The sequence below is a fragment of the Pagrus pagrus genome (genome assembly GCF_965226575.1).
Source record: "Pagrus pagrus genome assembly, chromosome: 16".
In the NCBI taxonomy this organism is placed as follows: domain Eukaryota; kingdom Metazoa; phylum Chordata; class Actinopteri; order Spariformes; family Sparidae; genus Pagrus; species Pagrus pagrus.
In genome coordinates, this window is record NC_140200.1 from 6,621,167 (window position 1) to 6,635,123 (window position 13,957).

The 13,957-nt window shown below is 39.4% G+C and overlaps 1 protein-coding gene across 1 annotated transcript; it reads left to right on the forward strand.

Annotated features, from left to right (window-relative positions):
- Nucleotides 1-4,554: 4,554 nt before the first annotated feature.
- Nucleotides 4,555-12,978, forward strand: stx7l (syntaxin 7-like). The gene is made up of 10 exons (XM_084378103.1): nt 4,555-4,649; nt 6,744-6,837; nt 7,027-7,096; nt 7,312-7,402; nt 7,558-7,695; nt 9,116-9,162; nt 9,247-9,337; nt 9,444-9,516; nt 10,222-10,304; nt 11,427-12,978. The coding sequence occupies exons 2-10, from the start codon at nt 6,753-6,755 to the stop codon at nt 11,523-11,525; spliced, it is 777 nt and encodes a 258-aa protein (XP_084234229.1). The 5' UTR covers nt 4,555-4,649; nt 6,744-6,752; the 3' UTR covers nt 11,526-12,978.
- The last annotated feature ends 979 nt before the right edge of the window (nt 12,979-13,957 follow it).

Below are 13,957 nucleotides of genomic sequence, written 5' to 3' on the forward strand. Positions count from 1 at the left end.
GTCGGAGTCAAGAGGACTGAGAGTTGTCACATAGATACAAGGCTTATATACTCTGCCCACATTCACATGTTCTGACCCACACGAGCAAACACACAGATTCACCCGCTCACCTTTGTCCATGTGACAGGTCGTTCACTGGACCCTCAATCGCGGACAGATAAGATTTTGTGTTTACATAGAGAGCAGTACTGTACAAATCCTTCGAAAACAGAACACACACATGATCAAATGAAGACAACATGAAAGGGCAATCATTTCACTCAACAGTGTTTCACTGTTGTTCAATCACTCCGGTTTTTCACATCTGAAAGTTGAATGTCAAGTGGCACATTGGATGTAAATTAAAATGATTTGCAGAAGATGTGAGACTCTAAATTTATTCATAATGATCGTTTAATGTAATGCTCATGATCCCCTTTGCTTTCATTGTCTGTCTAAAATAAAAAACGTACTGTGTATACCGAAAGTATTCAGATAGCCTCATGCTGAAATCATTCAAATGATTGTTTCCCCTCACCAATCTACACTCATCACACCATAATGACAGAGCGGAACCAGAATTTTAGAAATGTTTGCAAATTTATTTAAGTTTCACATTGACATCAGTTTTCAGACTCTTTACTCTGTACTTAGTTGAAGCTCCTTTGCCAGCGATCAAAGCATCGAGTCTTCTTGGGTATGACGCGACAAGCTTTGCACACCTGGATTTGGGGATTTTCTGCCATTCTTCTCTGCAGATCCTCTTGAGCTCTGTCAGGTCGGATGGGGGCCGTCAGTCATTTTTAGGTCTCTCCAGAGATGTTTGATTGGGTTAAAGTCAGGACTCTGGCTGAGCCACTCCTGTGTTGTCTTTGCTGTTTGTTTAGGGTCATTGTCCAGTTGGAAGGTGAACCTTAGGCCCAGTCTGAGGCCCTGAGTGCTCTCCACCAGGTTTTCATTAAGGATATTTCTGTACTTTGCGCCGTTCAACGGGTTCTTGGTTACCTCACTTACCAAGGACCTTCTCCCCCCGATCGATTAGTTTGGCCGGGCGACCAGCTCTAAGAAAGTCCTGGTTCCAACTTCAATGCAGCAGACTTTTTTTTATAGCCTTCCCCAGATCTGTGCCTTGACACAACCCTGTCTCTGAGCTCTGCAGGCAGTTCCTTCGACCTCATTGCTTGGTTTTTGCTCTGATGTGCATTGTCAGCTGTGAGACCTTATATATCGAGGGTGTGTGCCTTTCCAAATCATGTCTATTCAATTTACCACAGGTGGCATCCAGTCAAGGTGGAGAAACATCTCAAAGATGATCAAGAGAAATTGGAGGCACCTGAGCTGAATTTCTATCGTCGTAGCAAAGGGTCTGAATACTTACGTCAATGTGTTATTTCACTTTTTCCTTTTAAATAAATTTGCAAAAGTTTCTAAAATTCTGTTTCTGCTTTGTTATTATGGTGTTTTGAGTGAAGATTGATGAGGGAACAATTATTTGAATGATTTTTGCATAAGTCTGCAACATGACAAAATGTGGAAAAAAGTGAAGTGGGCTCTCAAAAACCTCAAGACCTCGCCTGCAGTCTGATAACAAGTTAAGAGCGACTGTATGTCCGGTCGATCAACAGCTGTGTATCCACATCTGCACATGTACATTAAGTGACCACCATGTACTTTTTGCAAACAGCCTCTGTGAGAGTTGTGCAGATTTTTCGGCTACCAGCAGCTCGATAATCTGAGATAACTCGCCCTTGTTTTGTTCCTGAAAACTCAAGGCAGGATGGAGACAGCCAATCACCTATGTTCCACGTGAATGTCATCAACCTCATGTTCTAGTTATGAAACAAAAAGTCAACTGACTTGTGACATGTGCAGGAAAGTGGACGTGCCTCAGTCCTCCTGTAGTCTGCATGGATGTATTGAGTATTTACCCTTTTTTGCTCATTTATAACTCTCAGAGGAAAATATTGGACTTTTACTCCACTACATTTATTTGACACTAGATACTAATTAATAAAAATCAGAAAACTGGCTCCACATTAAAGAACTACAACAATAAAATGTTTCATAATGCTTTCATAACTGAATAAACACGATGTTCTCGGCGGAAAAATAAGGTTCCCAGAACACTGTTTGAAGCTAGAAAGGTGGCAGGGTCCGCCAAATATAAACAAAATAAACAGTATGAAATTGTGTTGTTCTTCAGGGTCAGTTTGTTTATTCAGTCATGAAAACAAAGAGAGTTTGTTTATTTAGTTTGTTTACGCATAAAAAAATCAGTTAATGAAGATCTTTCTCTTCTGATTCAAATTTCTTCCCCAAAACTACATAATGCACCTTTAAAAGGATCAGAGTACTTTATTCCACCACTATGTGTATGTGAACGGCTGGTTCACCAGGAGCTGGAGTTTGTTACAGCTGTGTGATTAACCTGTCTGAACCTCGATGAGCAAACATCTGCCGGGTTTACGTATGATAGCAAACGTACAAAAATAGATCTGTGCCAACTTATTGGGGTGCTCATGTTCAACACACCTCTGCCAGGAAAACACACTTGTTTAATTTTGTTAAACTACTTGTGAAGACGTTGACGTTGTAATTGCAGTGGTAATGTTTGCAGGTGTAGTGGAATCTCAATGATTTTGCACTCGTTTAAGGGAGCACCACCTCCGAAGAGGAGAATTGAAATCCACTTACTATTTTTTTAAAGTTATTAGTCAAATATCTAAAAGTGTGACTATTCCATTAAATTGATCTCCACTTCAGAACCACGAATGGGTCTAAATGACAATGTTTATTAATTGAGAAAAATACTCATGAAAATGACTTAGTAGTCTAGTAGGTCGGTGATAGGACTTGTCGTAATAATGTTTGTTTTCAGTTCAGTTTCTTTGCCAATTGCTAAAATAAAAATAAATAAGTGGCTCAACACATAAATGAATACACCATTAAATGCACCAAAATTAATCATTATAATTATTTTCATAAAATGTGACATTAAATTATATTTCTGATTTAATTTTTATGTATTTATCATGCACTCTGATGGCGATCAACCAATACACTTAAAAAGGTTGATTCCATGACGACCCCCTCATTAGCATAACGAAGCAGAAATGCATCATGTAAAAACAAAATGCATAAATAAACAAAAAAAAATTCAAAGGGATAATAAAACAGAAATAAAAATATAAATAAATGGATACATTTTTAAAAAAATGAACTAATACTGACAAATAAATTAAATATTTATTAAATATATAATTAATATATAATATATATAGAATTAAATAAAAGATAAATAGATAGGGGAATTAATATAAAGTTTAAAAAATAATATGAAAAACAAAATGCATAAATAAACAAATTAAAAGTTTTGGGGGAAAATGCAAAGGGACGATAATACAGAAATAAAAATGTAAATAAATAGATAACATTTAGGGGAATAAATATAAAGTTTAAAAAAAGGCTGTTAAAATTGCAGAATGAAGCAGAAATGCATAACGTCAACAGTGGCGGATTTAACAAATTTGGGGCCCAAGGCAAAGGCAGGCATGGGGCCCTCTGAAATGAGAAGACAACACACAAAACAACAGGTCAATTATACAGACACATACGTTTTAACAGAATACACATGTATTATGTGTTTTACCTTTTGTCCCTCTCTTCCTGTCCCTTTTTCACGTTGTCTCTCTCCCTCATTCTGAAAACAAACACACACAAACACAGTATAAGGCTCTTACCCAGTGGTGAAGTGTAAGTATATTTACTCAAGTGCTGACGTAGACATTTTAGGATTTCATGCAACTTCAATGTTGCCTGCTCCGCTGTATCTCAGAGGCAAATACTGCACTTTCTACTCCACTACTGTACATCATTTACGTCGCTGGTTACATATTTCAAACCCTTCCTGCCCAGTGAAAACCATGTACCCTCAAAATGATGATTTAATGCTAATATTTGCGATAAACTGAAAGAGTCTTCCTTTGTGGGGTGACTTCTTCAGCCAAAACTCTTTAAAAAATCGTCTTGGGCCCGCTGGAAAATACATCATGGCAAGACTTCAGTGAAGTTAGTTTTAAGTTGGATATTCGACATTCGCAAGCCACTCCAACATTTCAAGTGCACCGGTATTGCAGACTTTACAGTAAACACTCAGAGAAGACGGCTACAGCGTGTACCGACTTCAAAATAAAAATGTGGGATATTTAAAGCAGAGATACTGTGTTTAAAGCTATTGAGAAGCTATTGAGCTGAGATGCTAATATTTATATATAGCCTAAAAATTTATAAAAAATTATGAACAGATGTAAAAAAATATGAAAAGATTTAAAATGTAAAAACAAGAGGCGTATCTCATACAGCCAGTGTAGTTACATGATCCCACACTGATTTTGAGTCAATTGATCGATTGAAAAAAATTATATGAAAGTAAAATGACGAATAAGTATCACACAACAAGTGTCACATTTTTATAAATGACTATGATGTGTTATTTTTTAAATATTATTTTGATGCATTTAATGACATTAACTTTATTTTCATTTTTTATTTTGGCAGCATTAGTCCTCCATACCGACAAACCGACGTCGCCTCCGCTCCTGCAGACATCATGTGACGGGGGCGTGGCCGAGAGTCAGGAAGTAACACCGCTGCTTCAAGTCACAAGAAAGGTAAAGTGGAAACTTTCAGCTAACATGAACATTCAGGGGAGGATTGACACCGCAGATACATTATCGACACTGTCTCATGATGGTGTTTTTAATATTCAGGAGCAAACAGATTAAAAAATAATGATCTGTCAGTAAAACGAGGCGGAGGCGGAGAGGCAGGGAGAGATCTTCAAACCGTGCTGCGACTTTGATTGTAACTTGATGACTTTTGCTCCCTGCGTGTTGGAAAGAAAGAGTATGAAGTTCACGTTTAAACACAAGAAGTGTCTCATCGTGTGCGGACGGTGTTCAGTCATGCGCTCCTCTGCATGATGTTGGAAAGTGATCGAGTTGATTTCCGCATTTTTCTCGCAGGCAGTTAGTGAAGTAAAGACACAAACACACACACACACACACTCAGACAGGAAGGGTGCAGCAGGTCTACTGACAGCAGAGAGCAACAGTCAGAGGAGGATTTCAGGTTTAATAAAGAGGGTTAACATTATTATTTATTAACATCACACGGGGGCTGAACTGTGAGTCTCCCAGCAGATGGTTATTTGAATATCATTTCAATCCTCTTGAGTCAGCAGCACAGGAAGTCTGCCTGACTGAGCCTCAGTACACACCTAACCCTGCTAGAGATCATGCCTCAGAGCTGCAATGATTAACTCATTAGTTGGCCTCTTTAATTAAGTGCCACCTATTGTGATCATTGATAATTGGTTTTGTATTTTTCTAAGAAACAAAGCCAAGATTCTCTGATTCAAGCGACTTAAATGTGAATACTATCTGGTTTGTTTACTCCTCCATGACGATACAGAAAGATATTGTGTCGTTATCAAGATATGGGACTGTATATATCGTGTTAGATTTTGGATATCGTTATATCGAGATAGGCAGTGTTGCTTTCAAAATGCAAAATATTACATATTTCTAGTTACCTTCATTTTAAAGTAATATATTAGGTTACAATGTTACTGTCTGCGTAGAGTAATCTATTATTTATCACACTACTTTTTAGTTACTTAAAAAAGCCCAAATAATCTATATACAGAGATCTTTTGAATAAGCGAATGTCCATGTGACACAGTGATGAGCAGGCAGAAAGAGGATCACAGTCTGATATATTATGAGACAGGATTAAATATTTTTAATTGTAGGCTCAGTCGCATGAAACACAGCAGACCTATACCTTCTGTAATGTAGCTTATAATGACATGACAAGACAAAAATATCTCTTTCAATGCCTTTTTATTTTAGTCCACAGAACAAGAAATATATGTTGCGAGTCAAGAATGTAAATTAAAGTGCGCTCGGAGGATTAGGCTCATTTCAGTCACACAGAGACCGAACAAAGGACTTATAGGCTCGGCTTTATTAAGCACACAGCCTGTATTAATATGGTCATGTTGGTGTGGACGTTTCACCTCTCATCCAAGAGGCTTCTTCAGTTACTAACTGAAGGAGAGTTGCAGGCTTTTAAACCCTGTGTGGGAGTGTCCTCACAGAGTCGTTAAGGTCACGTGTGAGCTCTGAGCTTCAGAGTCGTTAGGGCTACTTGTGGGTCGTTAACCGACCGGCCCTAGCGACCCACATGAAGGCCGGTTAAGAAACTCAGAGCTCACACGTGTCCTTATCGACTCTGTAAGCTAATTGTTCAACACTTTATCTATTAAGTTGAATTGTTTTAACTGTTTATTGTAGCTAGTTAGTTTACTGTTCATCCATGACCTTTAGCTAACTAGCTATAACAGTTTATTCATCACATAAATCTAATTATTCCAACTGTTTATCCGTTTAGCTCACTATAACTGTAATAAGTCTAGCTTTATCATCTTATTTAGCTAATTATTTCAGTCGTTCCTCTATTATTTTTTAGCTGATTATTCCAGGAGTTCATTTTATTTCACTTTTATTTCACTTTATTTAGTAATTATTTCAACCGTTTATTCATTATATCAAGCTAACTATAACAGTTTATTCATCACATGTAGCTTTTCATTTCAATTGTCTGTCTGTTATTTTTAGATATTGTTTCATTGCTTTTGATGACCTCTCTGTCCGACTCGTGAGTAAATAAAGTGACAGACGTGTTGTCGTGTGTCCTCACAGCTCTCCATCATGGCTTACCATGCTGGGACTGCAGAGGAGCCCAATGTTTTGGTCCACAACATCAGCTCCAACATCCAGAAGCTGACGCTACTGAGTAATACACACACTACGCACACACACACACACACACACACACACACACACACACTACGCACACACACACATGCACTCACAGAGGCCATCATCAGCTGCAACATTTACAATACACGGACTTAAATGTGAATCATGGTTTGGACATGGAGATCCTTCTGTACAGACAAACAATGTATTCTCTCCTCTCCAGCCTCTGAGCTGCAGAGGGCAGTTTCTCTGCTGGGAACAGAGCAGGACAGCAGCCAGCTGCAACAGACGCTGTGAGTTATGGGGACTGTGCATAAACGGTCTGTTACTGTGAATATCTTTGTACAAATGCAGGTGGAGAAAAGGTTAAACCAAAGCTGTCAAGTGATCAGTCATAAAGTTATGAAGAATCCATTATGATGCATTTTTTCAGCTGTCTTTTTCTTTCTGTCTGGCCTTTATTTCTCTACTTTCACAAAATCAAAGAATATTTGTATTTGGTCACCAGGCAACAGAAACAGCAGCAAGGCAACCAGCTTGCGAAGGAGACTGACCGACTGATGAAGGCATTCAGTGCACTTCCTATTGGCCCCGATCAGGTACTGGACTCAACTGAAAACATTCTTCCCCAAACAAAAGTTTCAAAGCAGCACTGAGCCCAAGAAAAATGTCCCCCAGGGGGCAATAAAGGATTTTGTATAGTATTGTAAGTTTGTTGGCTTTTTCATTAACATTTTCTTTCAATGTGTCATAGCGGCAAAGGAAGATACAGAAAGAGCGTCTGTTGAACGACTTCTCCGCCGCTCTGAACAGCTTCCAGAGGATCCAGCGGCAGGCGGCCGACGCAGAGAGAGAGTTTGTGGCCAGAGTCAGAGCCAGCTCCAGGGTGTCGGTGAGTGACCTGCTGCACCTGCTGCATCACAGGTCCGGTGAAACAGTCAGTGAGGGACCGATACAGGGCGTCTGCAGGTCCTTCAAAACATCATCCTCAACACATTTTAATCTTCCTCATGTTAAGAAGCTTTTCTGCACACTAACATCAACCTGATAAGTGAAGACAGACATATTAGATGCAGGGTGGATATTTTACACAGCCAACCTCAGGTGCGTACAAAGGAGAAGGAGAGGCAGTATGCACTCAGAGTACTGTAAGATTCCCAAAAGTGAAATGATGAAACGTTTCAACCTTCAAGGTTTTCATCACTTCACAGACTAAGCTGATGTCACCCGGTAAGTGTTTGACTGAGAGAGTCTGCAGGGGGCTGAAATAGTGTAATAGCATTGGGACAGCACTTTTCACTCTGCTTTGTGGGTTTGGGACTTTTTATTTTTAAACCATACAGCTTTATGATAATAACAAAAACCAGGAGTACACATAAACACAAATAGAGACGTATCCAGTCAGAGGTTTCAGGGGAAAAGCTCCATATCGTTTCAGAAATGATCCAGAGAGTCAGAGAGAGGAGGAAATATCAGCTCTTAGGTATTGATGTAGAAAACTTTGGTTTGAGAATAAAAAATGTGCATACAGAATAATGAAAGCATCCAGATAATCGTTGTTTTTTGCATTTATGAGTATTCTCAAGAGTTTCTCAACAAGGTTTGCTGACTCACGTTTATGAGGTGATGCAGAGATTGTTTTCTTCCAGCAACATCTCCCACTGCAGTCAACCAATCCCAGAGCTATGTATCAATAGCTGCACATACATTAGCAGATAAGCATGAATAAATCACAATATCTAAATGTTTAGGCTGCACTTAATTTCCTCACTGAATTCTCAATAAGTTGCTGATCAGAACTCGAAGGTAAGGTGCTGTTGAGCCTGTATTTCTTTGTTTTTATCAGCTTCTCTCCTCGTTGTGTAATCACACGTATTTACACTGAGAGTTTCCAGAACGAGTTCCACAAGACGAACAGTAGCTCTCGCATTACTGTGCCTCCGACAGAGCCTTTAACTGTGACTGCTTTAGTCACTGATGCCCTCAGGAGAGCTGGCTTGCTTGGCAACTCTGTTCCCTCACTGCTTATCTGACTGCACAGTCAAGTAACTGTGTCCGCTGTGTTCACGCTGATAAGCGGGAGAGCAGTTCCTTGCTATTTTAAACATATCTTGGCTGGGGAATTAAAAGCTACAAGTTTTATTTGCTCTGTGTAACCAAATTGTATTTAACAAGGTATTACAGTCAGCGCCCTGAATGTACTGAGTCACCACAGCACACAAAATCACAGTATGTCCTCTACAGTGTATTTGCAGTAAAAAAGGACACAAGCACAGTATTTTTTTAATCTAAACCGTATTTTCTTTTAACAGGGAGGACAGCCTGAGGACAGCTTTGGAAATATGCCTCCGTTCCCTGGGTAGATCCCCTGTTTATGATCATTACTATCATTTCTATTATTATTATTATTACTATATTTTCATATCTACATTTGTTCCTGCAGTGATGCCCAGGTGCAGGCTCAGGCTGAGGCCATCACCGAAGAAGACCTGAGGCTGATCCAGGAGAGAGAGTCGGCCATCATGCAGTTAGAGGTACAAATAAGAGTCGCGGCCACTGTTATGTAGCATCTCATCTGCTCTGTGTTTCTGTGTTCACCGTGAAGTCACGCACCATTCCTCTTTGTGTTGCATGACTCAGTCTGACATCACCGACATCAATGACATCTTCAAGGACCTGGGGATGATGGTCCATGAGCAGGGAGACATGATAGGTGAGCTCCTCTAATAACTGAAACTGTGACATGACCACAGGAACGTGTGTCGGGTCAACAGTCATCTGTATTCATTGGAAAAACACTCTATATCATCCAAAAACTGTTTCCTTATCATATCCTGAACCCATTAGTTAAAAATAACATTACTCAAAGGAATAGTTTAAAGTTCTTGCTGAGAGTCTCATAAGAAGATCGATCCCACTCTCATGTTTGTACGGTCAATATGAAGCTATAGCCAGTTTTCAAGTTAGCTTAGCTTAGCCTCAGACTGGAAACACGGGGAAAACAGCTAGCTTGGCTCTGTCCGCAAAACAAACAAGATCAAGCACGGTGACTAGTGAGCTTTGGAGGTGCTGGCAGATGGATGTTGTTATCTTTGGACAGATTTCCCCAACGCCCAGGAGTAGAGCCAGGCTTTGAAGCCTATTTGACACAGTGGCCAAACTTTTTTTTCTGTGTCACAGCCCTATGAAATGACTGGCTGCACATCAGAATTTGATCCATTTGGTCTAATAACATTTGGAAAGTCTAGAAGAGCCACACAATTGAATCATTTTATCCCCTATAAGTTAGCGGAAGGCTAATCTAGTGCTCAGAAACACAAATGAAGACTTGTCCATGTTGATTTGCGCCACACGTGCTCCCTTCTTCTTCCCACCTGCTGCATGTACAATGTGTGTGTGTTTCCTGTGTGTTCTGCAGACAGTATAGAAGCCAACGTGGAGAGTGCCGACACGCATGTCCAGGGCGCCACGCAGCAGCTGGCACGTGCTGCAGACTACCAGGTAAAACTCGATGAGACAGTAAGAACGATGCACAGAAGAGAGGAAAGGCAGATACATAAACAAGGGATTAAAGGAAAAGTTCGCCCAAAAAAAAAAATTCAATCATTATTTACTCAGTTTTCAGTTTAATGCTGATGAAGTCAGGTGAAGTTCTGTAGTCCACAGAACATTTCTGGAGCTTCACAGCAAAATAGCGCTGAAGCATTTTCCTAAACAACTGAAGTAGCTGGGGACTTGTTTTTAAACATATTTTAAAAAACACAAAATAAACCTAAAATGGCTCCATAAAGCTCCTCCAGTGTAATCCATGTCTCCGAAAGGCCTGAAATCCCATGTTGATTTCAAAAGACGTTATTTACACCATTTTTTAAGCTGAAATCTTCACTGTAGCTGCTAAGCTAAAAGCGTTAGCACGAGCCCCATCTGAAGTTAGTGCACCAGCTCGACCATGTGTCAATGGTGTAAATAAAATCTTTTCAAATAAATGTGGGATCTCGGGCCTTCTGGGATTATGCCGGATAAGATGTATGGAGCCAATTATTTTAATTTTTTAATGTTTCAAAACAAGTCCCCATCTACTTCAGTTGTCTAGGAGAATGCTGCAACGCTGTTTTGCTGAGAAGCTCCAGAAATGTTTTGTGAAATACGAAACTTCACCTGACTTTCCATCGGAATTGGGATGAGTAGATAATGACCGACTTTTCATTTTTGGAATAACTTTTCCTTTAAGGCAAGAATTTAAGAATGGAGAGGCTTTCGCATGTATAAACATTTGAGAAGTTGGCTTGTAACTAGTGAAAGAATGAAGAAATCTAAATCTGGCTGCTGTAGAGGTCTCCGAGGTAACAGTATGTGTGCATATATGACTCCTCCACCTCCTGCACAAGGACTCTCTTGTGTAACCAAGTTCTTAGTCAGCTCGATTTCGTAAATAAGACGTAGAGAAAGAGGCGTGAAGCTGAAATGAAAATAAAAAGTTGAGTCACAAGGTGATTCATGTAGTAGCCGTGAGTCACTTAATAACTTAGTAAATAAATCTGTCTCTTCATTCAAATTTAGATCATAAATCATACTTTTTCATGACACTAATAACCTCTTTTCCTTTTTTTTTTCACCCCCCAGCAAAGGTCCCGGAAGAAGATGTGCATCCTCATGATAGTGTTGGCTGTAGCTGCTGTTGTTATCGGACTCATCATCTGGGGTGCTACCAAATCATCATGAGGGCTTCTTCTTCTTCTTCTTCCTCCTCCCCTCCACCTCTCCTGTTTAGTCACCAGCCTGGACAAAAGGGTGAAGCAACATCCTTTCCTCTCCTCATCCTCCTCCTCCTTCTCTCACCCCCACCATGAGGGAAGTCACGAAATCTGTCTTTCCATGCATTGATTACGATTAAGATTATCGCTGTCCTCGTCGACAGGACAGCACACTCCTTCACTGTGAAAACAAAACGAGCCCTCGTAGCTTTGCTGTTAAATTCAGCTTTATTTGACTTATTATTATTATTAGGCATGATTTATTTTGACAGGAAAGACTGTCAGGGGGAGGTGTACACACACAGGTGGAGTATTGGAGTGTTCAGTGGCAGCCATGTTGGCTCCAAAAGCTCTTAATGTTAAATGAAGTTAAAGTACAGACAATGCTTCTGGGTGCAATGAAGCGGCACGTCGCTGCAGGTGGGTAAGAGGGGATTAACCTTCAGAAGCGTCTCGTCAAAATGTCATATTGCTGCCGCTGCTTTCCTTTATCAGGTTAGATGTTATAGGTCCACATGCTAAAAGCTTCTCTGTAATTAAACTATGAATCAAGTGCACTATGTAAATTTGGGAATAAACAGAAGTCGGCCCTGGTTCACCATACATGTAGCCCAACTGCATTCAGTTTACTGCAATGCTGTCACTTTGTTGTCTATTGTCTCCTGTATTATAAGTTATAATTGATTAAAATTAATAGTAGATTTCTGTTCAAAATCATGTTGTTGAAGCCTAACGATAAATCAATAAGTACTGTTCATTCCCATCCTAGATTTCGTTACACACTCCATTATTAGCCAAACATTTCAAGTAATTAGAAGATTTTTTTTTGATACCGTGTGCATGTGGTGTTTTTCCTTTGTTTTTAACTGTACAGCTTAGAAAGATTGCATGGACGTTAAGGACATTTTTTTTTTTATTGATTTACATACTTGTCACGTCACAGATGATCACACACAAAGAATGTAAGGTGCCACATGTACAGTAGATGGTCCAGGCGAAGGTCGAGCAACAGCTGGAGTTGTGTTTTATTGTTTGTTTTAATGTGCAGTACTTACAGTATATGTGCTTCATGTAAAGGCCCCGCACGCCACACACGTGTCCTCAGTTATGTGTTTGATTAGACCTCAGTCCATGTTGAAGTTGGCCTGTGTTGGCTGACAAGCGTGCCTGTAGGGCCTTCACTCACGGAAACGTCACGTATGATTAACCTACAATACCTATTTTTATTTCTATACTCCTAACGTGAAGAAACCAAACTCTTAATAACCAAAACTAGAGTATGTTAAAGCAAACACTAACACTTATTTTCTACAACTCTGTGACCCGAATGAAAAATGATGATCACATGTATATTTTGAATACTGAGATTAAGCTGCCTACCATGAGCTGAATAAATTACCTGAATGTACCGAACAATGAAATGAGTGGAGTCGTTTTTGATGATTTATTTATTTATGATCCCATTATTTTAAATCAAATTCTTATTAAAACCACTTAAAGTTCAGTCTTCTTTCTTTTCAACGTGAAGGCGACTCATCCAAAGTGAGAAACTTTAAAAAAACACTTTAAAGACAACACTGCTAGCTTACTGGTAACAAATAACTGAAGGGCAACTCCGACGGTGCTGAGATGTTTCAGAGATCCTTTATTGATTTCTTTGAGAAGAGGGTTTACTCTTGGGGAGAAAACCAGAATTAAATTGAATTGAACAAATAAAAATGCCAGAGATCCTTTATGGATTTGTTCAGGAAGTGGGTTTCCTAGGGGCATGTTTGCAAATACCGAACTTTGTAACAAACTGAATTTCTATCTTTTTGTTGTTCACTGGGGAATCACTGAATTTTGTAGAACTCTGAAATCTGTATTTTTAGTAAATATAATTTGAACCTGACCCTGCAAAAAGCCCCCAGGATAAAGTCAAGCTGTTGTTGTAAAATAATCTTTTTACACATGAATTGAGGACATGTAAATGACAGTTGTCTGATCTGATGATCTTTACAAATCCAGATGCAAGTCTTAGAAAAGTATAGCCATCATTGTTGAAGGAAATCTAATTGTGACACCCCTGATAGCCACATTATTCTGCAAAAAAAAAATACAAACACAGCAGAAACATTATTTATTCCGTAGTTTAACATTCAAAATTAAATAAAAGAGAAACAGACTGGCCGGCTGCTGGATGAGAGTCAGTGGACAGGTTGCTTTACTTTTACAAATGACTCCAAAAAACTGATTGGATTTCATAACTCTCTCAGGAACATATATATGGAAGTTGAATGAGTAATGGTCTTCCTATGTCAGCAACTGTTGATGATTAATCCAACTGTATCCATCAGTAGAGGGCAGTAGATGCATATTGGGGGTGAACCTGGAAAACAGTATGTGTCCTCAATTGACTTT